Source organism: Antechinus flavipes, chromosome 5, assembly GCF_016432865.1.
Source record: "Antechinus flavipes isolate AdamAnt ecotype Samford, QLD, Australia chromosome 5, AdamAnt_v2, whole genome shotgun sequence".
Taxonomy (NCBI): domain Eukaryota; kingdom Metazoa; phylum Chordata; class Mammalia; order Dasyuromorphia; family Dasyuridae; genus Antechinus; species Antechinus flavipes.
The window spans coordinates 45,509,416-45,535,277 of record NC_067402.1 but is presented as its reverse complement, the minus strand read 5'-3'; the positions used below and the strand labels follow the sequence as shown (position 1 = coordinate 45,535,277).

The 25,862-nt window shown below is 34.3% G+C and overlaps 1 protein-coding gene across 1 annotated transcript in view; it reads right to left on the bottom strand.

Moving 5' to 3' along the window:
- Positions 1-370: 370 nt before the first annotated feature.
- The window catches only part of PEX1 (peroxisomal biogenesis factor 1), a 45,561-nt gene continuing 20,069 nt past the window's right edge, over positions 371-25,862 (bottom strand). The window contains exons 7-24 of the mRNA XM_052000874.1: positions 23,481-23,604; positions 23,167-23,276; positions 22,254-22,333; positions 19,918-20,050; positions 17,973-18,069; positions 15,763-15,933; positions 14,453-14,607; positions 13,081-13,270; positions 12,660-12,826; positions 11,139-11,273; positions 9,316-9,380; positions 8,188-8,330; positions 7,993-8,096; positions 6,102-6,278; positions 4,666-4,896; positions 2,746-2,943; positions 2,198-2,328; positions 371-1,726 (exon numbers count right to left, since the gene is read on the bottom strand). Of these exons, the coding sequence (XP_051856834.1) occupies positions 1,642-1,726; positions 2,198-2,328; positions 2,746-2,943; positions 4,666-4,896; positions 6,102-6,278; positions 7,993-8,096; positions 8,188-8,330; positions 9,316-9,380; positions 11,139-11,273; positions 12,660-12,826; positions 13,081-13,270; positions 14,453-14,607; positions 15,763-15,933; positions 17,973-18,069; positions 19,918-20,050; positions 22,254-22,333; positions 23,167-23,276; positions 23,481-23,604 (2,496 nt within the window). The 3' untranslated portion in view covers positions 371-1,641. The remainder of the gene's footprint in view (positions 1,727-2,197; positions 2,329-2,745; positions 2,944-4,665; positions 4,897-6,101; positions 6,279-7,992; positions 8,097-8,187; positions 8,331-9,315; positions 9,381-11,138; positions 11,274-12,659; positions 12,827-13,080; positions 13,271-14,452; positions 14,608-15,762; positions 15,934-17,972; positions 18,070-19,917; positions 20,051-22,253; positions 22,334-23,166; positions 23,277-23,480; positions 23,605-25,862) is intronic.

The window sequence follows — 25,862 nt, the reverse complement described above, 5'->3', positions numbered from 1 at the left end:
TGTGGATCACAACAAAATATTCTCACTCTTGTTGCTGTTCACTTGCATTTTGTTTTCTTACTCATTTACTTTCCTTTTTGATCTGATTTTCTTGTGCAGCAAGATAAATTGCATAAATATGTTTACATATATTGGATTTAACATATTTTAACATGTATAACATATATTGGTTTGCTTGTCATCTAGGGAAGGGGGTAGGGAAAAAGAGGGGAAAATTTGGAACACAAGGCTATGCAAAGGTCAATGTTAAAAAATTATTCATCCAGGTTTTGAAAATAAAAAGCTTTAATAAAAAAAAAAAAAAAAAGAAAAGAAACGTTGGTTCAGGTTTTTCATCCCCTGCAATCACATATGCACAGCACACCCAATATAATTTTAAAATCTTTAATACTTTACAGTTTTTTCAACTCATTCAACTCTTTACAGACAGTACAATTTGTGAAAAAAAAATTCTCAAACAGTAATTAAAAGTAGCACAGAAAACTAAGCCACGAATTACTGATGCCTTCTTTGAGCAAAGCACAATTCCTCCAATGGGATTCAACAACAGTCAGTGGTAAACGGGAGGTGCAGATATTACCAAGTGTCAGCCTTCCAAGCTCCAGGATGCACAGTGCCCCTGAGACAGGTGTTTCCTTCACATTTGACATCAGGAGTTCCTGTGGCCCCAAAGAATCCTCTCCCTGGTAGCCAGTGAGCCCTGGCCCTCAGCCTTCCCTGCCATGACTACATGCAAAGCCTCTCTTCCTTGTTCTTCACTGGCACTGCCTTCAACAATGAGGGTCTCTGCCTGCTGGGCCGAGAACCCTCATTTCCTTACCGGAGGTAGAACTGGGAAGAGGTACAGGGAAGTTGTGGCTGGGCTCATCCCTCACCCCTTCAGGCAGTGCTGAGGACAGGACAACCAGGCAGTGAAAAAAAAGGAGGTGTGGACAGCAGTCTCCATGCTTTCCTCCTCCATGAAGAAAATGATAGTGATTTTCCTACTTCTGAAAGCTGTATTTTTGTTTAACTTTCTTCCTTAACTAGTACTAATATATGATGGTTTGATTCACTATTTAACAGATGTGGAAAAAAAATGCCTTTTATAGATTGAACAAAGATCATTAAACATCTACCATTATACAGTTCCGACTGCTGTAAATCGTGTGAACATGCTACCCATGGTATCATGAAAAGAACCTATCGTCCGATGAGTAAGATGATGTCATTTATTTCCAAAATAGTACTCTAAATCATGAGGTCGGTAGGGAGCAAAACAATGAACAAATTTCCAAGAAACAACTGAAGTAGTTGCTATCAATGATTTCCAAAAAATACACACGACAAGTTCTAATGTCTCTTCAGACAAAGGGACAAATAGTTAGATACAGCATTCATCCAATATTATTTCATTAAGTGCTTAATATTGGTTTACAGGAAATAAAATACAGAATGCAATTTTAGAAATAAATTATTCTTCAATATTAAACAGCAAGTAACCCTGGTCACTAAATTAACTTTAATGTTAACAAATCTGTCATTGTCTTGATTTGTTAAGTTAAAGGGAAATTTACAGACACCATTTATAAAATTTGAGTGCAGTGGCACACTACTTCTTGATTAAAAAAGAAAATGAAACGAAATATTAAAAGTTTACTTTTATGCTAACGTTACTTTTTGGCCTGGTCGAAAAGCTGTTGCACTTTGACTTTTCCTCTTCTTTGGATTCTGGAAGTTATCATAGCTATGGGAAAAAAATATATATAATTAATGCTTTTTAAATTTATAACATAATACCACTGATAAAGCTGTAACTGTGTACAGAGTCAGCTCTCCATTTTAAAAGTTACAAGTATGACATTCTAGTCACACTTTTAAGTGAGACGGTAAAGAGGAAGGATTCGTTTTTATGACAATTTTAAGTATTTCAGATTTTTCTGCAAGCCCTATTTCCTCTTTTTAGGACTTATAAGCAATTAAAATAGGTTAATTCAAAAACAATCCAATATTCACCCCATAGGAAAGAATGATTCTGACTTTTTTCCTGTGCTGTTGGATATATACATGTGTTAGAACATGTTAGGCTCACTTTTTCCTGAATTAGTCTGAATATATTAATTATAATTTCTGAAATAAACTGATTATACAAAATAATTAACTGAGTAACATCAGGAATATTAATCTCTAAATTTCTAAATCAAAAGTTACCACTTACAGATCAGCAAAATTCTTCCAGTCATCTGGACTAATAGATGGTCTTGTGTTACTGAGGGCAGTAATTAAATGAGCCTGGCTAATGGTTAATGTATTCTTAACTGGTCCTGGTTGAACAACGGTAACATCCTCCTTAATTAGAAAAATAAAGACAAGACAATGACAAAAAGCTAAATTAGTGACACATATTTCCAAGATTTTATTTCTACCTATCAATTTCTGCAAAAGGCCATATATATATTCATATACTTCAAAATATCATAGAATATTGTAATTATAACAGACTTTGGAAATCATCCTTGTTGCCTCATTTTATATATGAGAAAGCTCCTTTCTCTTAAAATTTTATAAAAAATACTTTGAAAAATAAATGTGAAAGGAGTTTAAGTTCATGATTAATTTGATTTTCCTTTCATTCATGTGACTACTGTCATTAGTAATCAAACTATGAGAAAGAATATTTTTCCTGAACAAAGTAACTGCTCTTCTGTACAAAAGAGAAACAAACCAAAGCACAAATTCAATAGGAATTAATTATAAAAGGCATACTCCATTCTGGCTCCTGTATCTCTCTTTGATGGCGCTGATCTCTGCTTTCATTTGCTCTCTTTGATCTTGTGTGAGCTCTTGCAAACCTTCTTGGGATGACATTCTGAGCATTGGGGGCTGTGAAAGCACCTGATCTCTTCCAGTTAATCCAGTAAAATCATGAGATGTGGAGCTGGGTCCTGACAGACACTGAGAGCTCTGTAGAGGTTAAGTGTGGGATGAGTGTTAAAAAAAAAAAAAAAAAAAGTAAACAATTACTAAAGTTTATGACATCTTTCAAGGAAAAAAATTTCTAACCTAAGTCAAACTGAATATTTCCAAACTGTACAGTGTAACTAAGAATGCTTAAAATACTTTCTTGTATATAGAAAGAGACTAGAGCTTTCTTTTGGGGGTAGAGGTCTTTGCTCTGTAGTCAGTTCACAGGTGACAGACATATCACAAAGTCTTTGTAACTTAACCCTTGGGTTATATTGGAGTACAAATGGACCTATGTTCCCCAAGTTTTAGTTTTATAGCAAACATTTAAAAGTTCACTTATAATCCTACATAGCAAACAAAACAACACCATCCCCCTCTACACACACACACACACACACACACACACACACATATATACACACACTCCCAGAAAAATGAAAATGCTTCTAGTCATCCTGATAAGAAAAACAGTTAACTTTTCTAAATTTACACTCTCACATAAAATGTTAAGAGGGAAAACAAAATGTTTTGTGTCTCATGCCAAGAAACTATAACTGGCCTCTTTGGGGAAAATGCTAAGTCATTGCTGTTATAACTGAATTTAAAAAGTATTTTCTTAGCATTTAATCTGAAAGAAGGTACTTTTTATGCCTTTATCTTTTTCTCTGGTACTTGGCCTAAAAATGTGAGAGAAAGGTAAAATTTTCTGACATTGTAGGTTGCTTAATGATTCTATACTAAAAGATGCTAAGCTAATTATTAGTATTTAAAGAAAGATTATTTTTCTTCTAGAAAATTAAAAAAAAAGTTTAGGAGATAAAGTACAAATCAACATAATAAAATAAAATGTGTTTAGATCACACAAAAAAGAGACATTTAAAAAAGTTAGATTGAGTCTTAAAGACCCAATTAAACTGGCTTTTTGATTGAATTCATATCATAAGGAATGCTAGTTAATCAAACAGAATTTTTCCCTTCTAATCATTTCAGGCTTTAAAAAAATAGGTAAACAATTTGTCTTATTCTTGCTTTTGTATCTCCCTGGTTGCTTAATGGGCAAGGGACTTCATTTTTACTCTAAATTTAATTCTTTACATTCTTTATACAATTTTGAAGAATCCCCAGAAGAGATTATTTTCCTTTCATTAAGTTTTGCTTTTGAATTAGAACCTATTAATCTTTGTATCTCTTTTAAAAAAAAAACTGTCTTAGGTTCAAAGAGAACAAGAGTCAAGATAATAACATTGAGTTGACTCTTTGTTTAAGCAAATCTTCAGGGAAACAAACTTAAGAATAACTTAGAAATGTCGATGTCACTTAGCAAAGTCTAAATCAAGATTCCATGCCCATTCCCAATTATCTAAGGAAGTCAATATTTAGGAAGCCACAGTTTTAACATTGTCCACCTAGTAGCTCCACTTTCACCCAGAGAGAGATAATCTGACTTCATAAGCAGTGAAAATGATTAACTCACACAAAATCAATCCATCAATCAAACTCATTCACTCAGGTGCACAACTAGATATGCAGAGGTGATAACTTCCTTAATGTGATTCCTTCACAGAGAAGAAGGATGGTGAGAAGAGATCAACAGCCAAACTTCACACACAGACTATAGTCTCACATCTGGAAGCACCTAGTACATGGAGGTATTTGTGAGCTCAATATGGCCACATTTAACCTGCACATTTAGAAAACAAGAATGGCTCCCCCAGATACCAGTTCAGAAGAAGTTCCATTTCCTAGCTCTGATTCATAAGAGCTTCCAAAGTAAAGCCGATACATATTGAATTTCGACTCTTCAGGAAGCAGATCAGACATCTCTAGGGACACAAGAGACTGTTCTAGACCACACTCTCCATCTCCAGCTGAATCATCAGAGCCACTGCTATGATTAAGGAAAACCATTGAAGACAGACTGAGGTCACTATCAGAACTGGAACCAATATCCTAAAAGAAAAAAAAAAACATATAAAACAAGAAAGTCTTACAATGATTTAAATAATTCTCATCTCTATAATAATCATTAATACCATTGAAGACAGACTGAGGTCACTATCAGAACTGGAAACAATATCTTAAAAAAACCCCATATAAAACAAGAAAGTCTTACAAATTCTTTCTTCTCTATAAAAACCACTAGTACAGAATAATTAAAATTCAAGGAAATAAAAGAATTTCATATGCTTTCATAATATTCTTCCCTCCCCTCCATTCTCAAATACTTCAGAGTAAAGGGAAATCAAAAGATGGACTACATCTTTTTTTTTTTTTTTTTGAACTACATACTTAAAGAGACTTACCCATCTTTACCAAACTAGCCAATGGTAAAGCTTATAGACAATCATCTTGATTTTTCATGCTTAATGGCTTAGCTAATTATTCCACTTTTTGTCATAATGGAACAAAAATTGTTTTGTTGGGACTTATATATGTCCAAACAGGTGCTGGGGTTTTCACTATTCTGTTAACAATTTATAAACCAAGAGTTATTAAGTGTCCCAAATGTACCAGACGATGAATGAAACCATGAATACAAAAGGGAAACAGACCTTTCCTTAAGGAACTTAAATTCTACTGGGGATACATGTTCATAGATGAATATTCTGATGCATACAAGAAAAGTTATACCATGATTTGAAGAGCGTAAGGAGGAAATCACAGGGGACTATCAAGAAAATACTCTTGATGGTAACAATACTTGAGCTAGGCCGTAAAGGGAGCCCTGGGCTCCAAAAGGAGAAAAAACATTCAAAGGATAGGAGCACAGAGGTGTAAGAGGGAGTATGATGTGTGGCTGGAATGTAAGTACATGCTGTGGAATTATCTTGGAAGAAACTGGACTGTGAAGGGCTTTAAAATCCAAATAGAAAAGTTTCTATTTTATGTTAAGAGCCATGGGGAGCCAATGGAGCTTTCTGAGAATGGGAAAGATGGTGAAAATTACAGCATGAAAAAAGAATATAATCAAATTCATAAGAAAAATTGTGTCATGCAGAGATTTTCCCAAATAAGACATTTTCACATAAGTAACTTATGTAGTTTTATTACATTTAATAAAGGTTATTTCTTTCAATGAATCATTTCATAACAACTATAAAAATAAGTGTCAACATAAAAGGCTGTGCTAACTTTTCTCTCTCTAGTGACCTTACTTGTGACAAGCCTGATGCCCGTCTGCCATGGATGGCCTCAAGCTGAGCATTGTAGAGCAGAGCTTTCAGATCTGCGCCTGTAAATGAAGCAGTCACTGATGCTAAATGCTCGAGGTCTACATCATCTGTCAGAGGCAGAGAACCACTAAGGACTTTTAAAATTTCAAGACGAGACACCTGAAGGGAAAAATGTAAGCCAATGTGAGAAATGAGAAAATTATCTTAAGCCTTTTTTTTTTGTCCACTTCCCATTTTCTTGATGTTATCTAATTACAAATTGCAATGCAAACAACAAAACAAAAACAAAAATAGGAGCAGCTAGGTGGTGCTGTGGATAGAGCATCAGCCCTGAAGTCAAGAGGACTTAAGTTCAAATCTGGCATCGAATATTTTAACACTTTCTAGCTGTGTGATGTTGGGTAAGGGTTAAGTGACTCACTTAACCCCAATTGCCTCATTAAAAACAACCCCCCAAGACTGCAGTGAACCCCAATGTCCCAAGAATTAAAGTTGTAGGTGGCTCAAAGAGCATAAGGAGGACACAGGGATGATATTCAATATATGCTTGTGACATCTTGGGAAACTGCATAGCACTTGGGAATAAAAGGTCCTGGGTTTGAATCTCAGAGAATTTGTGTGTGACTTTGAAAAGTGATTTAATTTCTCAGCCTCCATTTCCTCATCTGTAATATAAGAAGTCTACACCTGAAAGCCCCTTCTAGATCAAAATCTAGGATCCTAGGAATGATGATACATGTAAGTAGTGGAATAAAAGAGATCAACTGAAAGGGAAAAGGAGAAGAGACATGTAATGAACTGACAATAAAGAACTAGAAGCAGTCTTTCCGTGTACTGGATAGCAATCTGGACAGCTGGAGAGATTTAAAGAAGTCCAGATTTTTCAATGAGATTTCAAATCTTAAAATGTAAATTTCTTCTAAGTACTATCTGAACATCAATATGAACTAACCAAAAACAAACTGAGTAATTTGTTCATATCCTTATAATCTTTAGGTTTAAAATGTTATCAGAGCTATGTGCTTTTTTTAAAAGACTAAAAATCTTTTAAGTTGGTATCTGTCATGAGGATAGTGATGAAAGGCCAGGACCTGAGTTCAAATTCAGCTTGTGATCCTGGGCAAGTCACTTCATCCTATTTGCCTCAGTTTCCTCATCTGTAAAATGAGCTGGAGAAGGAAAAGGCAGACCATGATAGTATCTCTGCCAAGAAAACCCCAAATGGAGTCCAGAAGAATTGGACATGACTGAAAATGACATAACAACTCTATCAATTAAGAATGTAAATTAAGCCAAAAGAACTTGAACTGAGGAGTAAGAATTGATTCTGGAATCTCTCTGTTCTAATTGGTCAGCAATTCTGGAGTTTTTAGTTTCTTAAGGAAGTTGCTAATAAAGAGACTTTACATCTTTCCAGACAACTCAAATGTTCTAAGTCTTTTCTGCTGTTCTATTGTTTCAGTTGTGCTTGACCCTTCAGAACTCCATTGGGGAATTTTTTTTAGCAGAGATATCAAGAGTGGTTTGTTATTTCCTTCTCCAATGGATCCAATTTGTCCAGTCATCAGAGATTAAGCGACCTGCCAAATGTGACACAGTAAAGAAGCAGCTAAGGCTGAATTTAAACTCAGGTCTTCCTGCCATCCAGACCAGGAATCAAACCACTGAGTCAATAGCTTCTTCTTGGGCTAGAGTTCTAAGTTGCCTTAAAAGCTTAGTGGCTGCTAAGATCTCAGTTGTCTTATAAGGACGAGTGTTGATAGTAAGAAAGATAATCCTCTCAACTAAGTACAAGACTAACTGGTGGAAATAAAATTCACACGCAAACAATATAGAATTTGTTGGTTTGGGACCATAAATAAGAGATTATCACCTCATCAGGAGGAGGACAATACACACATTTGTCTAGACGACCAGGCCTAAGGAGGGCAGGGTCAATCAAGTCAGGGCGACTAGTAGCAGCCAATACATAAACACCTGAAGGAAGTAAAAGAAAAAATTTTATTATGATCAGGTAATGTTTTTGTGTGTGAAAAAGAAAATCAATTTGAGCACTGACAATGATTACCCTCTAAGCCTTCTACTCCGTCTAACTGAGTTAGTAACTGGTTAACAACACGGTCTGTAACGCCTGTATTATCATGACCTCGTCGAGGAGCAATAGATTCAAATTCATCAAAGAAAAGAATGCAAGGTTTGGCAGCCTGTGCCCTGAAAGAAACAAAATAATAATAATCATCAATTCTGAGAAATTAAAAGTACTTTTGGGGTAGTAAAGAATTGAAAATAAAGGAGATGCCTATTGATTAAGGAATGGCTAAACATAACTGGGGTATGTGAACGTGATGGAATATGACTAAGGTATAAGTAATGATGACCATGTAGAGTATAGAGATGCATGGAGAAACCAAGATGAATGGATGGAAAGGGAAGTAAGTAGAGCCAAGAAAATAATATATCAATATAAGTGCAAAGAATCATCACAAAACAATAAAACTGAATGCTATGAGATTACAAAGAACAAACTTGGTTCCAAAGAAGCCCTAGGGAGAGACAGCTCCTCTAACTCCTTTGCACAGGAATTTTTTTCTTTTTTAGAGAGTGGGGTTTCACAGGTATGTAACATTGCAGACAGTATCAAATTTTTTTTCTATGTACTAATCAGTTTGCTGATTAGTACATTTAGTACATAGATTTTGCTCTATGAAAATAAGAAAAGGAAAATATAAGAGTAATTCACTTAGTATAAAAATGAAAGATTATTAATTAAAATTACTAAAAATAAATAAAAATGCAAATACAAATTAATTCATGAATCCTAGTACCATAAGGTTATCATGGAAGGTAGAACATTTGCAAATATTAATAATGTGAAGTTTAATTTTTTTTCACTTTACCAATGGAAACTCTAAGGTTCTGTAGCTTGGTCTACAATACAAATGAAAATTTAGTACATGGTAAAGAACAAGTTTGTCTGTACTAAATATAAATATGTCAATTTACAAATAACATCCAATAAAATACAAGGATCTCTGGTACCCAAATTAGTTAATAAAACACAGGTTATGAATACTTAATTCTATAAAAAGCATGTTATTAAAAAATTCTTACCAAAAATGGACTATTGGTCAATATTTCTTAACTTAAAATATGGCAAAACACTGGAGAACCAACCTGAAAAAGCTGGAGAACCAACCTGATAAAAATATCTCGAACCGCTTGTTCACTTGCCCCAATATATTTACTGAGTAGTTCTGGTCCCTATCAGGGAGAATATAATTCTGTTAGCATTTAAAACAAAGTTATTACTTCCAAATGGAATTTTCTAGTTTATCAAAAAGCATTCTTAAGAGAACTAACACAGATTTAAACATCCAAATATGAGGTAATGGAAAATTCAAAAAATAAGAATACATTAGTTGGTCTCTCCTATATTTAATGATTATCTTCTTTTACCAGCACATTCATACTTAACAATAAATACTTATAATTTCTTTGCTTCACTGAAGTGATGCCCTGTGGTACTCTGTCCTGGTGTGGAAGTGATCCTGGACTCCTCAAGACTGTACCATTAGTGTACAACCCAAGTTGGGAAGCCCTCAAACATGGGTCCCACGGCCATGGTCTGCTATCTGAAGATAACTATAGCTAAGTTTGGAGAAGCTTGATTACCAGGTGATGCCTACTGCTGGCTACAGTATCTTATAATGGTGTCCATTCCAGGATGGTGGGGCTGTGGTTTGCCCTAGTAGAAGGAATACTCAAAGTGATGACATCTTCCTGTCTGCTGGCAGAGGTGCTATATATCTCAGCTTCTGTTACTAAAGAGACTCACTCTATTAGAAAACTCAGGAGATTCCAATTAGCATGAACAGATGACGAACTTTTTGGCTAGCATCTTCATCTACTGATACCAATGTAGGTATGTTTTAAAAGGAAAAGGAAGATAAAGTACATTTTTCTCTAAAAGTAAACTGTTTTAAATTCAACAGTTTAATAGTTTTAAAAGTAAAATAAAATGCTTCATTTGGTAAATCAAAAATGTTTATTTTATTTTACTTTTCAAAATTGGGACTATCAGTTTTAAAAATGAGCCTTCTTTAATATTAGAAAAAAAAATCAATGAAGAAAAAACACAGAAAACCTGTCGTTATTCAAAAAAACTTAGAATATAAAATTTCTCCAAATTTTTGGTATTCTTGATTTTATTAATGTAACATTATTTATGTGTAGCCATACAGACACACAAGATACAAACACATTCTCTCTCTGCATTAAAACTTGCCTTCTGATTTGGGCCACCCAATATTAAAATATAGTCTATGGACAAAGAACTACAAGTTTACAATTAAGGCTTAGATCACAAGAAAGGATATACCTCTCTGTGACAGAAACTAAGGATTTTCACCCTAAAGATTAGATTAGCTATTTCATGTAATCTTCCTATTAATAATCCATCCTACAATACAATTTGGAGATTTTGGGTGGTGATACAAGATTCTTCCCTATAAAGGAAGACACAAAATCAAAAATGCAGTCAATATACAACAAAAAGCAAATCTGCAAAGTATAATATATCAGAAAAAATATTGCAAGTGCAAATAAGAAAAATGGAGTCTGGAAAGAGAAAAGTAGAAGGGGGATTTGTTAGAACCATTCAGATGGGGGATGCTCATTGGCTTTGCAGGCATATTCCAAAGGATAAATATATATATTTTCTTTCTGGCATTTATCAGCCTTGTGGGAGGAGCATGTATTATTGTCCCATTTTCTTTGAACCTAAGTAAGTCATATCACTCAACACATACATACATGCACACACATCCCTACATCCACATGCATGTGTACATACAAACATACACATTATCTGATTTTTCATTCAAGCAGTCAAAGAGTGTAAAAAGGGAAATAATCAATAATTTGATTTCTCATAGTAGAGTGTCATTATAGATAAAAAGCTTTTTAAGGCTGACTCATAGTTTCCCATGCACATATCATCCTGTACATAATTCAGCATACCTTGATACTGATAAAATTCATCCCACTCTCTCTTGCAATTACACCTGCTATTAATGTTTTTCCTGTACCAGGAGGACCATACAGCAGTATTCCTGTCCTCTGTCGGATAGGCAAGTTTGAAAATAAATCCGGGTACTGAAAAATATGACAAAGAGCTGAATTCTAAAACTGAAATGACTAATCAGCAGTTAATATACATTTTATAAAAAAAAAAAAAAAAAGTTCTTCAGATTCAGTCCAAACTGTACCACTGTCAAATGTCTTTAGTGGTATTATTTGTTTAAATGCAAAAGCACAGCCACAATAAGATACTTATGTGAGGAGGCGAAAGTTTTAATGAAACTGACAATATTTTCTACATGTAAAAATATAGAAAAATATATTAGCTAGCAGTATTTGTTGCACAAGAATTAAGAATGGTTCAGTTAACATTTTCTATCTTACCCTCTTTTCTTTTCAGGTTATATATGGAATACTTGAAAATGAAGCATAACATTAAGAAAAAACCCAAAGTCATAAGGCAAGACTGTATTCTTAGTATGGTTATTTTTATCCCTCAATGCCAAATACATACCGGTACCCTCTATGTAACTGGATTTAGTAAACGGGTGCTCATGAATCACTATCAAATTGGCCTTGGCAGCCGATAGTACAGTGGTCAAGGCCTGGCTGGAGTCTGGAAAGCCTGAGTTCAAATCTGGCTTTGGATATTTACTAGCTATGTCACCCTGGACAAGGCATTTAGTTTCTATTTGCCTCCATCTTACCATCTGTAAAATGGGAATAATAAGAGCACCTGCCTCCCAGGGCAGTTTTGAGGATTCAACAGGATAATATTTGTGAAGTGCCAGGCATTTCATAACAGGTACTTTTTATAAATGTGAGCTTTCCTTCTCCTCCCTCCATGACTAGTAGAGTCTTCTGGCACCTGATGTCTGAGTTGTGAGTCCTGCTGACAATCCCTTCAGTTGGTGCTTGGCCCAGGGCCTGGCACACAGTTATAATTAAATCTTAGTAGTTGTCTGCTGACTTGATCTGCAATCTTGGTAGCGGTGGGCTTATGGTCCTCTCCTGTAACCCAGGTTCTTTCTGAATTCCTTCTTTCCTAGGCTCCTGGCCTCTCTCTTCAGACCCTGGTCTTTGCTACTTCAGCTTCCGAGTGTCTGCTCACCATTTCAACCTAATGACTCTCCTAGATTCTGCGGCATGAGCTTGGAACAGCTGGACTACACAAACCTGCCTTGACCATGCCTCCTACCTATTCTGCCTGGTGTCAACTGCCTGAGATTCCAAATCTGTCCTGAACTCACATCTCTCTTCAGCTCCTAGTCTGTGCCCTCCTGCCTTTGGCAAGTCTCAGTGTTGACAGTTTCATTTGCTGAACAAAACTGAAATTGTACATTTGCCTACAAGAAGCCTTCTTCTGAAATACTAATTCATTCAAACTCTTAGAAGCAAATCCAAAATCGGTACTTTGTAGTTCTTCTGGAAATAACTTCTTCCAATTTAAAAAAAAAATACCTTGGCTGGTAACTGGATGGTATCCATGAGAATCTGCCGAACTTCACGTAAGCCACCAATCTTGTCCCAGCCTACATCTTTAGGCTTATGCAGATTTACATTTCGCAGAGACGTTGGAGTAAAGCCTTTGAGACCTTTTTGAAAGTCTAAGGTTTTTAAAAGTAATCCTGTTTTAAAAATAACAAATAAAATAGTTCTGGTACTTTGAATTGAACAAAATGAATATTTAAAGTATTTGCTATTGAACAAAATGAATTTTCAATACACTTTACTTGTCTGTAAGGTTCACAGTGCTAGCTAATCAAATGCCTCCTAAACAAGTAAAATGAAAAACAATTATTCTTGATGTAGGCTAACTGCAATTGCATTTCTAGATGCAGGAAAACACAGTCCTCAGCTATAGATTTTGCCAGTAACATACCCTCCTTTGTGCACACGTTCCGGCTGGAGATACAGGCATGGACAGCTCGATCCACAAGCATTGTGAAATCTCTAGCTACAAAACCTTCAGTTTCTTTTGCAATACAACGCAGGTCAAGATCAGTGAATTTATCTACATCACAGTTAAGTTTATTTTTTATTACACAATGCAGAATTTCCTGTCTTTGTTCCTGGGAGGCAGGGGGAAACATAATTAGAATTCATAATTCTAATCACATCTAAATTTTTTGCACATAATTTCTGAGAAAATTCAGTGTGATAAAAATAACAATTTGTACTCATTTAAAAAATATTTTTCTTTGACAAATCAAATGGAAGTATGAATGCAATACAATTATTTTCTCAATCTTGCATAACCAAAAATTAACATAAAGAGAAATTGATATACTACTATTGCAAGCCTAGTATTACATGAGCATAGGTAAAAAAATTTTACTTTCAATCACGGTTACTTGACAATCTATGTTTTAGTCTGAGCTAATTTATATCATTAACATTATTGTTATAACAATAACAATAATGTTATAACAATAACATATTAAATATGTTTTACAAGCTAATTTGTATAAGCACAGATTCAAAGCTTAAAAGAAAACAGTCCAAGCCTAGGGAAAAATAAGGCACTGACAAAAGTTTAAATAAAAAATTAAAATTAAAATGCCAGTATAGGAACATTTATCTGATGCTTCATATCTTGATACTTCTAAGTGGACTGGGTAATGCAGAAAGATGAAAAAATTTTAGGTTAACAAACTATAAAAAGAAAACCATCTACATTGCTGGTTTTTTAATGCTCCCACTCCCGCAGAAAAAGAATATTCTCTAAGATAAGTAGTTCCCCTGGCAATCATAAAGATAACTTGCAAATATGGTTTTCCTAAATACATTTCTACCTTAGGCTGGATTTGGCTTGTTATAATTCAAAATATAATCACCAATTATTATCCCATGAACTTCCCTACCTTCTAATCCCAAATTTTAATAGCATATAAAATTGGTCTCATAGAAACTCATCTAGAAATCAACAGAATTTTTCATGGGACTATCTTAGGATACTTTTATGTAATCTCAATTAATGGGCAGGAAGCTTATGTGGAAGAGTAGAAAAAACAGTGCCCTGACAATTACCTAAGCTCCTTGGGCCTGCTCCCAAATCCCTCTTGTACAGAGTAGAGAAGTGAAAAAAGAGGTTAATTTTGGAACATGTTCTCAATCATAGGTATATTAAACCCCTGAAAATAAACAACTCATTCTCCAACTTGCTTTCTAACATAGAATACCAGGATTTATTGTTCTTTTTATTCAGAGATAGTCACAAAGAGTTTAACCATTTCTTTCCCAAATGTTGTTACCTGATCTGGAGCATTTATAGGCTGGAAGCTTTGAAATAGATGGATTCCTTGTGCAGAGACAAGTAAAGGATGTAGAGAATGCTGAGTCTGGCTTGTGGCAATCAAAGCAATCAAACTTCCCATGGCAATAATCTCCTTGATCATGTCTCTCAAGGCTAAATTATAAGCAATATATCTCTATTAGCATAAAAAGTTTAATAGCTACCAAAAAAATCTCATAAGTTAAACGTGCTCCATATGCTTTTAAAATTACAGTGGTCCGTAGATAATTTCTCATTTGGATATATGCTCATAGCTTTCTGCAAAATAACTTCACAACTATTAAAAAGAATCTAATGAGAGCATGGGAGACTGCAGAAATAAACAGCTTGTATTTCCCACTCCATGTGGTTAGTAATGCTCCTTATATTGAAAGCTGGCAAATTTCAAGAGTGAATCAGATACTATGTACAAATATTTGGCAGTCACTAATAATTTCTTTTTTATAGAATAAGCAAAACTTTGGTTCACAACTTCTGGAGATAACTGATCAGACCTTTAAAATTAAGTTCTGCAAATTCTGGTTCCCTTGACAAATTTGCAGTTAATAGGTGACAATACTGATAAATGCAAAATTATTTGGTATTTATACACAGGGTTTTGTCTAAGAATTAAAGCTTTCAACCCTATTAGGGGACGCACTAAAAGACAAGGCTTTTCCATATCTGATATTTCAAAATAAGAGCATTACAAAAAGTTACTAACATCTCAAACCCCAAGAACTAGCATACTTTATCGATTTCGATTTTAAAACTGAAAGAAAAAAAGAAAAAACTGAAAGAAACCACTTTACACAAGTCAGGGATGATAAAAAGGCTCTAACCAAGAAACTCAGGATCCATGTCCTATTGTATAAGTTCAATAAGGGAAAATTGCAGTGTTACACTGAGATCTTAAGACTATAGCATATTGCACAGGGATATATATATGTGTGTATATACATACACACACGTATATATATATCTCATTTGATCACAGTTCAGGGGTAGGTGCTCATTCCTTTTTACAGCTGGGGAAAGTGAAGCCAGTAGAAATAATGTGCTTGCCTGAGGTGGTACAGTTAGTAAGAGTCTGGGGCAGGATTTGAATGTGGACTTGATTCTCATCTACTATGTTCCAGAAATATTTACATAGACCAAACCTGGCAGTGTAGGGCTGCAAAAAATCCCCCTTTTCAAAGCTCTTCACCAAAATGGCTTGGACAAGAGCGCCAAAAAACAAGTTTTGTGGCAAGGGAAGGTTTCCCCCAAAGCAACCCCTAATGTCCTCACCATATGCCAATCGCTGACTCTGAACTGCATTAGGACCATGCTCCTGCTCTGGCATGGCCGATACACCAACAATATGATCCAGGTCATCCAGGAGAACAACAGAAGGCTGCCTCCATATAGCTTCTGAGAAAGCTGACTCCAGGGCTTTCTGCACGTTTTCAGGTCTTTTCCCTGTAACAGACAACAAGAAATGCTCCAAATCTAATTTACTGCTGCAAAAGACTTGAAATCACATTAAGTGATTTTTGTTTTATTGTGAACCTGTGATTTCCTAGGTGCAAGGAATTCTCAGTGAGGAAACCATCCGCTATGTGATCCTCTAAGCAACTGCTAAGGAAATGAAGGTGGAATTCAATGATCAAACCCAAGATTCTAGAGGAGACTGATAGGCTACCTTCTAGAAACTTGCTCATTGTGAATGTGGATGGTTAACAGTGAACAGGACAGTCTATCAAGAATACAGGCAGCTTAATTACCAGGTAAGTAGATTTGTAAAGCAGAATAAGAAAACATACTGTCCAAATTTCAAGAATTTTTTAGGTCTATAGAAAGATGCCAAAACATAAAAACACTAAAACATTTTAGAATCTAAAGAGCTATTAAGAATCACTCAATCTAACTTTCCAAAGTAATTTAATCATAGAACCTACAGTTGGCCTGACAAATAGACTCTTCATAGGATAAAAGTAGGTTGGGAACATTTTGGAATAAAATAGAGGCACTCAAACCCATTTTAATATAGAATACTGTTATCCTGCAACATGTTTTGATAACTTTGATATATATATTCTAGAAGAAAAATATTACCCCTAAGAGAATTTTCTCAAAGACTAATTCACATTTAGCAGAGCCATCACGTTTCTCAAGAAAAAGATTGAATTAGAACCTTGAGCTTGTTTTCTCCTTTTGCTCCATCATTTCTTGGATGAATAAATAAGGCTGGGGGGGGGGGGGTGTTAAATCACAAGCACAATAGCAACATTGAGTCAATGGAAGTGCTGTGAGCGATCCCAATTGTCTGACTTCCTACCCGTTTTCTTCTGAATCACAGGGCCTTCTTTCAATACTTCTAATAATAATATACTACTAATAAATTTTAAAACTCCAATGGATCTACATTTTCCGAAAGAACCCCAGCTTGACTAATCCAACAATTACTTAGGAGATTTTTCTGACTGGTCATCTGTAGGCTAATTTTAAAGAAAAGAGGCAGTGCCCTCCTATTCCTGAGAAATGCAGAAAATATGCTGATTCAAAACGTGGAATTTGTGGACAATTTTTAAAGGACAATTCTTTTAAGAATGAAAATCTATTAAAAATAAAATTTCTTATTGCTTTCATCCCAAGTGAGTCAAAAGCAACACAGAAGTTACCATTAAAAAAAAAATTGATTGAATTGAATCTTGATTTTTTTTTCCTACTGGTAGACAGGATTCCTCAAATAGTTTATTCTTAAGTTTAGCTATAAACCATTCATAAATAAGAGAAATCTGCATTTGTGGAAAACCTAAATTAAATAATTAAAAGTAAAGAAGCTATCAAGCGAAATGCTTGGAGAATAAATGATCTTTGTAATTATGGACCTAAAACAGAATCTTGCCTATTTTAAGAAGTAAAAGCAAAACAGTCTTTCCTACAGCTGTAAGGAATATCTGCCCACATAGAGGAACCACTTTAAGATTTATAGAGGGCTTTGTTCACATTTCTCTTTGGTTCAAAATATAATCTGACCCCCTAAAATGATTACAAAAATCCCCAACCATGCCAACATATACTTCTGATAAACCTACAAGTAATATGTATAACATAATTCTTATTTCAACTTAGTTTATATATATAAATTCTTATCTATCATACAACTAAGCAAAGACCATAGGTACATAAAAACAAGGATTCACTTGGTTAACCACGCAGGAAGGAATTCTTATCCCCAAAGACAAAGCTCTGAGGGGAGGTTGTTTACTTGCTGGAACACCCCCAGCCACTAATTCAGAGCAGTTCAGAACATCAAAGCAAGAAAACTTACTTTTACCCCCAAGAAAAATGAAGTTTCTACACATCCTTCAAAGAAGTAAAAGAGCAAAACAAAAGTGAAAAAGGACTAAGTAGATTCAACATAAAAAAGGTAAACTGAGAAGTTAAGAGTTAAATTTCACATTAATTAGCAAATTTAAAAAATTAATATTTTTAAAAGGTTATCATATTCCTACCTCTTAAGGCTTTACAGTCAATTATTTCCATGTGAGCATCCAGTCTATCAAATGCTTCTTTGCAGACAGCCTTAGCTAGAGTTGATTTTCCACTCCCCTAGAAAATAAAATTTTGCTAATAACTAAAATTTATTAATAATTAATAAATCCAATTATAAAAATTGTTGGCAAAATGCAAAACTGATCCAATCATCAATCAATAAATAGTTGACAAATATCTGATAGCTCTGTCCTATGCTAGAGAATGTGTGAAATACAAAAGTATTAAAATAGGCCCTTTGAAAAAATTAATGATCTGTGATCTGCATCCCATGGAGTATAATTTTTTTTATAGTGCAAGAATATAAAAGCATAGATCCTCAACCATTTGGTGACAGTTTAAACTAGGGACCAGGAAACTCTAATCCAAGAGTCACCTCTAGCCTGCTGCCCAGGGGACTCCAGTTTACCAAATCTTTGTTTAAATCTATCATTTCACGTTTTCTCCCAATTAAAGTACAATAATGCCACTGATGAATCTGATGATCCATATGTCAATATGTCAAGACTAGTGGCTTTGTCAGTTGGGAGTGTCTTTCCACTTAAGAGTCACTTCTCCATGATTCTATCTTCAGAGTGTTTCCTGAGACTCCAAGAAGTATAGAAGATCACAGAACTACAGCTCCAACTTGAAGAGACTCAAGAGACCATTCTCATCAAATTTTCCCTTTTACAGAAGAATTAGTTAAAATTTCAGAAGTATTTATTCTGCCTCAAATATGTAATCTCAGAGAGGAGATGCAAAATCAGGTCTTTTTGAAACTTTATCCAGTCCTGTATTACCCTTCTCCAATAAGAAGAAGAGAAGTGAAAGGGGAAAAACAAAACAAAATAACAATAACACTAACATAACAAAAAAGGAACTCCACCTAGGGTGGAGCCAGCCTCTTCTGAGCTGACAGAAGAATGGCAAATCCAACAACAAGGATTTATTAAGCCCCTATCACCTGCAAGGCACTGTGCTAGGTGCTAGAAAAGAAAAAAAACAAATTAAGCAGAAGGAGGGTCTTTAGATCATTTTAAAACTGAGGATATTTTATATGTGAAAACTTTGGTAAGTGACCAGTGAATTGATCCATCCTGAGAAAAACTGAACTGCAATGAAAGTGATCTGAGCAAAGAAGGCCTTTAGTGAGGATGGAGCAAAAACACCAAGAGGAGAGAACTAAAATCTAGACCACTGAAGAGACAAATGTCTCTCAAAAGTTTATATTATCTTGGTCCTCTAGAGAGGTCAAAGAAATAGACTTGTCTCTTATAAGAGAAGTATGGATTTAGAAAGAAGTGGAAACTGTCAAATACAGTTGCTATATTCGCTGCCTTTGCTTAAAACTGCTGTTCTTACAAGGAATAATTAATAAAGAGGAAGAGCCAGATGGAAATAAGAATGACATAAAACCAAAAGATGACAAGAGACTTTTTAGAAGAGAACACTGAAGATAATTCAATATGTTCTTCCTCTGGGGCAGCATCAACGAACAGCAATCCATTCCAGTAATGTGACTTGCTCGATGCTACCCTCAATAGAGATACGGGGGGGATAACTCCCAGGAAATGGTCCTTAGCTGCCTCTACAGGTTAATGTTAAGTTGGGATCTTTCAGTCCTTCTGGCTTCCACTGTCTGAAAGTACTTCTCTTCCCCCAGCACAGACTCTAAAATTAGAATTTGAAATACAACAAAAATCAATGGGCTCAAGTAATTAGCTTGTAACTGCATTAAGGTCAAATTACTTTACTTTTTTATATAAATGAAAATGTCATCAGGATTCTTAAAAGTGGTAATCTTTTTTTGTATATAATTGTTTTAAGATAGTACTCAAAAACCAAAGACACAAACATTGAAAGATGCTCTTTTCTTAAGCTGAGTGTATAGGAAGCACACAATATGGAAGCTATAAGCAGCACCTTCACTCCTGTGATAAGAACAGCCCCATTCCGAAGTCCAGCAACAATGGAGGTCAATTGGCGAGATAAAGGGCGTCCCAAGAGACTATGGGTGACATGCTCTAGAGAAATTATTCCTTGTTTATTCAAACCCCTGCAAAACATACAAAATAGATAACTCAATACTGAAGCATAATGACAAAATATTGCTGCTAAAAACCTCTAAGCTTTCTACATCAGGCTAGAGCATCTTAAACAATGGAGTAAAAATTTCAAAATTCTAATATTGGAAAGAGTCTGATTTAATAAAAAGTCTGAATTATGGATTTTAAAAATTTAATTTTGTTATTCTCACGTACATGCAAAAATTAGGACAAAGTTAATTTGGCTTGGTAGAAATTGTTAAGAGAATTGCTTTAGTTTTTTTAAAGGTTTGTTTTTTGCAATCAGCAAATCATTTATAAATAGGTACTTTAAAAGTGTTTGGGATAAGATTAAAACAGATTTTTCTCTTAAAACATGCCCTTTAAAATCTTGTTTGTAATATTAATTTACTTAGCAAATCTAATTATTATAATTGAAAGATCTGCCTAGGTATTGCCTATTTATTACAAATTCCAAAGTAATTCAGGCCAAATGGATGCTATATTGACAATAAACTATAATCTCTCTGAAAGTTCATATAGTCTGAATTTCTTACTAATGCTAGTAATAGCACAAAGAGTTCTTGGAAGCTAGGAAGGTGCTTCCTATGCTCTCTTATTTGGTCCTAAAATCAATTTTGCAAGGTAGCTGCTATCAGTATCGTTATTTCACTGATGAAAAAACTGGTATGGAGAAAAGTTAGTTGATTTTCCCAAGGTCCTCTAGCTATTAAGTGTCTAAAACAGGATTTGAATATAGGCCTTCTTTTTTCTTTTTCTTTTTTCTTTTCTGTGACAACTGGGGTTAAGTGACTTGCCCAAGGGTCACACAACCAGGAAGTGTTAAGTGTCAAAGATCACATTTGAACTCAGGTCTTCCTGACTTCAGAGCTGGTGAAGCTTTCTTAATTGTAAGGTCGACACACTAAATTTTGCGCCACTGTGCTCAAATTATAGTTCTTTTAAATTATAAATACTAATTATACATTTCTCAAAAACCTAGCTGACATAGGAAATAACATACATACTCAATAGGAGTTTAGAAATCTATCTTACTGGGCAAGAAAACAGGAGGAGAATGGGATGTGAGACACGGGGGAAGGTGATAAAATGAGAGGGCATATTGGGGGAGGGAGTGGACAGTAGCAAAACACTTTTGAGAAGGGACAGGATGAAAGGAGAGAAAATAAATGGGCGGGAATACAATTAGCAATAGTAAGTTTTGAAGTAAATTTCTCTGATGGAATATTGTTCTCTGGAAAATGATAAGCAGGATGCAATCAGGAAAAAACAAACAAACCTAGAAAGTCCTCCATGAATAAAGTAAAATATACTGTATACAAAGTAATAGCAATATTCTGGGATGACTAGCTGTAAATGACTTATTCTCAGTAGTACACTCATCCACACAACTACTTTCAAGGATTTATGATGAAAAATACTATCTATACCCAGAGAAGGAACGGATTAAGTGTGAATATAGATCTAAGCATACTCTATTACTCTTTCTCTCTCTTTCTCTATTTTTAACTAAAGGTTTTTATTTTCATTAGGGTAGGACATCTTTTTTTTTTAATAGCTTGACTTTTATGGAAATGTTTTAAATAACTTCACATGTGGTGTCTTAATTGTGGATGGAGGTAAGCCAGAAAACCTAGAACTCAAAAATCTTAAAAACAAATGTAAAAAAAAGTTTTGAAAGTAAATGGAGAAAATATTAATTAAAAAATAAATTTTAAACAAACAAACAAACCTAGTTGAAAATTCTGCTTGCCAATAATCTCATTACCTTCTGGTCTTAAGAATGTGGAGAACACATGTAATCTTGGTTGTTAAACTTATAAGGTGAAGAAATAATATAATTTAAATACTAAAATTATTTCTTCATTGAAATTTTACAAAATTTTTTTGCTTTAAGAATTACAAATTATTGTTGCTATCTAATCACAGACAATCTGGCGTCTTTCCTCTTCTCACAAATAGATTCTCAATTGAAAAGTGGTTAATAAGCTACACGCTTTAGGCTATGAGAACCAAGTGAATTACTGACCTAGATATTGCCTGAATGATCCCAGACAATCACTGGAATCATTGGAGAATCCCTGAAGAGGAATTAATAGTTACAAGCACTCACACTATAATGTCTGCACATAAAGGTCCTTGAAAGGAGACAGAATTTTTTAAAATAAATTTTGTTTGGTCCACATTTCTTACCCTAAGGAGTTCAATGTTAAAAAAGGAAGAATAAAGTTGGTTTCCTCATTGCTTTCCTCTTGTGAAGGAAACAGAAGAACCTGCCAAAACAAAGAAAAGCACCTTTAATCTTGAGAGAAGCATGATAAACAGGCAGTTTTATTTAGGAAACAAAATGCAAAGTTTCCCTCAAATATAATAATATTTGAAAAATATTAATATTGGTAGAATAATGTATTAAAAGGTTTTTTATTTCTATAACCACTTTATTTCCTTATGTAACTAGGCATATTTACATAATTTTTTTAAAAAAACTTTAGCAATCAGGCATTTAGATAATAACTCTATGAAACATAATTTTATACTCTGCTCTACTTGCTATGCCTTTCTATCTCCATAGAATTAGATAGAACATCTAAAAAGGCCTATTTAAAATAACAATTGCGTTTGTCAGTTCAAATGTGAAGGAAGAAGGAACAATGACACAAACTGGGAAGGATGTAAGAGACACATCAATTTGACAAAAATGATAAAAATCAAAGAAATCACAACATACCCAGAAGGCAACATATCTCAACCCTTTTTCTTCCACAAGTAGTAGTACTGGTAGTTCATTTTTATACATGGGAAGAACTAAGATCCCAGCAAGAAATTTGATAATTACTTTAAAATATTTACTTTTTAAAAATTCTTAAAACTTTTCAAATGATTTTATTTGCTAACAGAAGCATTCAATGTAAATCTAACCAGTAAACAGGATTCTATAAAGCTATTGTAGATATGTTAAATCAAGTTAATCTGTCATCTAAACATTCATGTATGTCAACATGATTAAGGGGCAGAAGAATTTTTTAATAGGGTATTTATTTATATACTTTTTAATATAAAATAAGAAATCATTATTTTACTAAATTCAGAGTTACAAAATATTTACTTGTATATCAATCTTCTGGAGTAAACTGGCACTCAACATAAAGACATTTTCTGAATCATTTTTTTCTGCTTCCAAAGGATGAACAATACTCAAAGAAAACTTCTTCAGCCCTATTAAAAAGATAATACTGACATTATTGCATGCTTAATATTTAATTCAAAATTAGATAATCCAGAATTTATAAAGACACATTATTAATTTGTAACTTCTTTTAAAACATTTATATTACTTTGCTTTTCAGTACTGTAATTTTAAAAAGAGAATGCTTTATTCATGTTTAAGAAAGGAAAGCCCAAATTAATAAAATTACCTACCATCTTTAAGTGTCAAATTAATGCATTCTTTATCCGACAGTATCCATGGACAAGTTACTGTACTGGAATTCTGTAGCCATAAACTGAAAGCAGATTTTATTTCTTCTTCACTTACGTCTTTACTCTACACATAAAAAGAGGGGGAAAATTACCTTAATAACTGTTTCTTTATCTTGTTAGTGGTATTTACAGCTTAAAAGACTGTTGAAAAATGCTCAGAACAGAGATTCAAAATAAGTACTCAACACCTTGAGCCTGGAAAATTAACAGAAACTGAACCTATGCTTAATTAATACAATTATTCAAAAAGTATAAAAGATAATATACAATTGAAAAAGTTTTCATACTCGAACAAAACAAAAAAATGTTATTTTAAAGCAAGTAAGTTCCCTGTATTCCCTGCTTTTTTCTGGATGTGGAAGTAAGTTAGTTCTAGGGACTTAGAGAAGCCTTAGGAGAGTCATGAAGAAGCCTGAAACCATCAAGTACAACGTTTTCAATCAAAGAGTGCTAGAGATGGAAGGGATCTGAGATAATCCAGGGAGTTGATAAAGCAGCATTTATTTACTGTGTGCTATGTGGTACAGTAGATGAAGCTGGGCCTTAAATTAGGAAGGCCCTCTTCCTGAATTCAGATTTCCTTCAACACTTCCTAGCTGTGTGATGCTGTCACTTTACTCTATTTGCCTCATTTTTCTCATCTGTCAAAGGAGCTAGAAAAGGAAATGGCAAAGCATTCCAGTATCTTTGCCAAGAAAACCTCAAATGGGTCACAAAGAAGGACATGACTAAACAACTGAATTACAAGTACAACAACAGGCACTGGGGACACAGACACAAAAATAAAGTCTGTTCCCAGGGAGCTGATATTCTCCTGGAGGAAACAAGCACACAGAGGAAAACCCCCAATACAGCAGGGAGCAGAAAAGGCTTCAAGAGGCTGATTTTGATTCATACTGCATGATTCAAACAAATTTAGGATTCTAAGTCACAGGTACTAAGAAAGTACATTTTAAGAATGGAAGACAAAGCATATGAAAAGGTGTTCTAAATCACTATTGATCAGAGAAATGAAAATTAAGACAACTCTGAGATACCACTACACACCTGTCAGATTGGCTAAGAAGACTGGAAAAGATAATGAGGAATGTTGGAGGGGATGCGGGAAAACTGGGACATTGATTCATTGTTAGTGGAGTTGTGAATGAATCCAACCATTCTGGAGAGCAATTTGGAACTATGCTCAAAAAGTTATCAAAAAACTGTGCATACCCTTCAACCCAGGAGTGTTACTACTGGGCTTATATCCCTAAGAGATCTTAGAGGAGAGAAAGGGACCTGTATGTGCCAAAATGTTTGTGGCAGCACTGTTTGTAGTGGCAAGGAACTGGAAACAGAATGGATGCTCATCAATTGGAGAATGGCTGAATATGTTATGGTATATGAATGTTATGAAATATTATTGTTCTTTAAGAAATGACCAGCAGGATGTTTTCAAAGAGGCCTGGAGAGACTTACATGAACTGATGCTAAGTGAAATGAGTGGAACCAGGAGATCATTATACACGGCAACAACAGGATTATACGATGATCAATTCTGATGGACATGGCTCTTTTCAACAATGAGATGATTCAGATCAGTTCCAATTGTTCAGTGATGAAGAGAGCCATCTACACCCAGAGAGAGGACCGTGGGAACTGAGTGTGGAACACAACATAGCATTTTCACTCTTTCTGTTGTTGTTTGCTTGCATTTTGTTCTCTTTCTCAGGTTTTTTTCTTCTTGATCCGATTTTTCTGGTGCAGCAAGATAACTGTATAAATATGTATACATATATTGGATTTAACATATATTTTAACAATTTAACAATTGGACTACCTGTCATCTAGGGTAGAGGATGGGAAAAGAAGGAGAAAATTTGGAACAAAGTTTTTCAAGGAACAATGTAGAAAAATTATCCAGGCATATGTTTTGTAAATAAAAAGCTTTAATTAAAAAAAAAAAAAGAATGGAAGAAAGGAGTCTTTTCAAAGGCAAAAAGCTAGAAGATAAGATTGTCCTGTGTGAGGAAGAATAAGGCTATTTTGGGACACAAAATGTGTAGGAAGGAGAAATACACGATAAACCTAGAATGATCAGGTGAAATCAGGTATGGAGGATTTTAACTGCCAAAGTCCACCCCACTTTACCACACAGAAATTTTATAGTAACAACTCATCACTCAGATCAAAACCATAAAAAATCCATATTCTGTAAATAACAGATATTTACAATAATAATACAAAAATAAATGCTAATGATTCTTCTATGTACTTATCCTAAAGAGCAGCATTTTTGTAAAAAAAAAAAACCTTATATTTCAACAATTAAAAATATTTGAA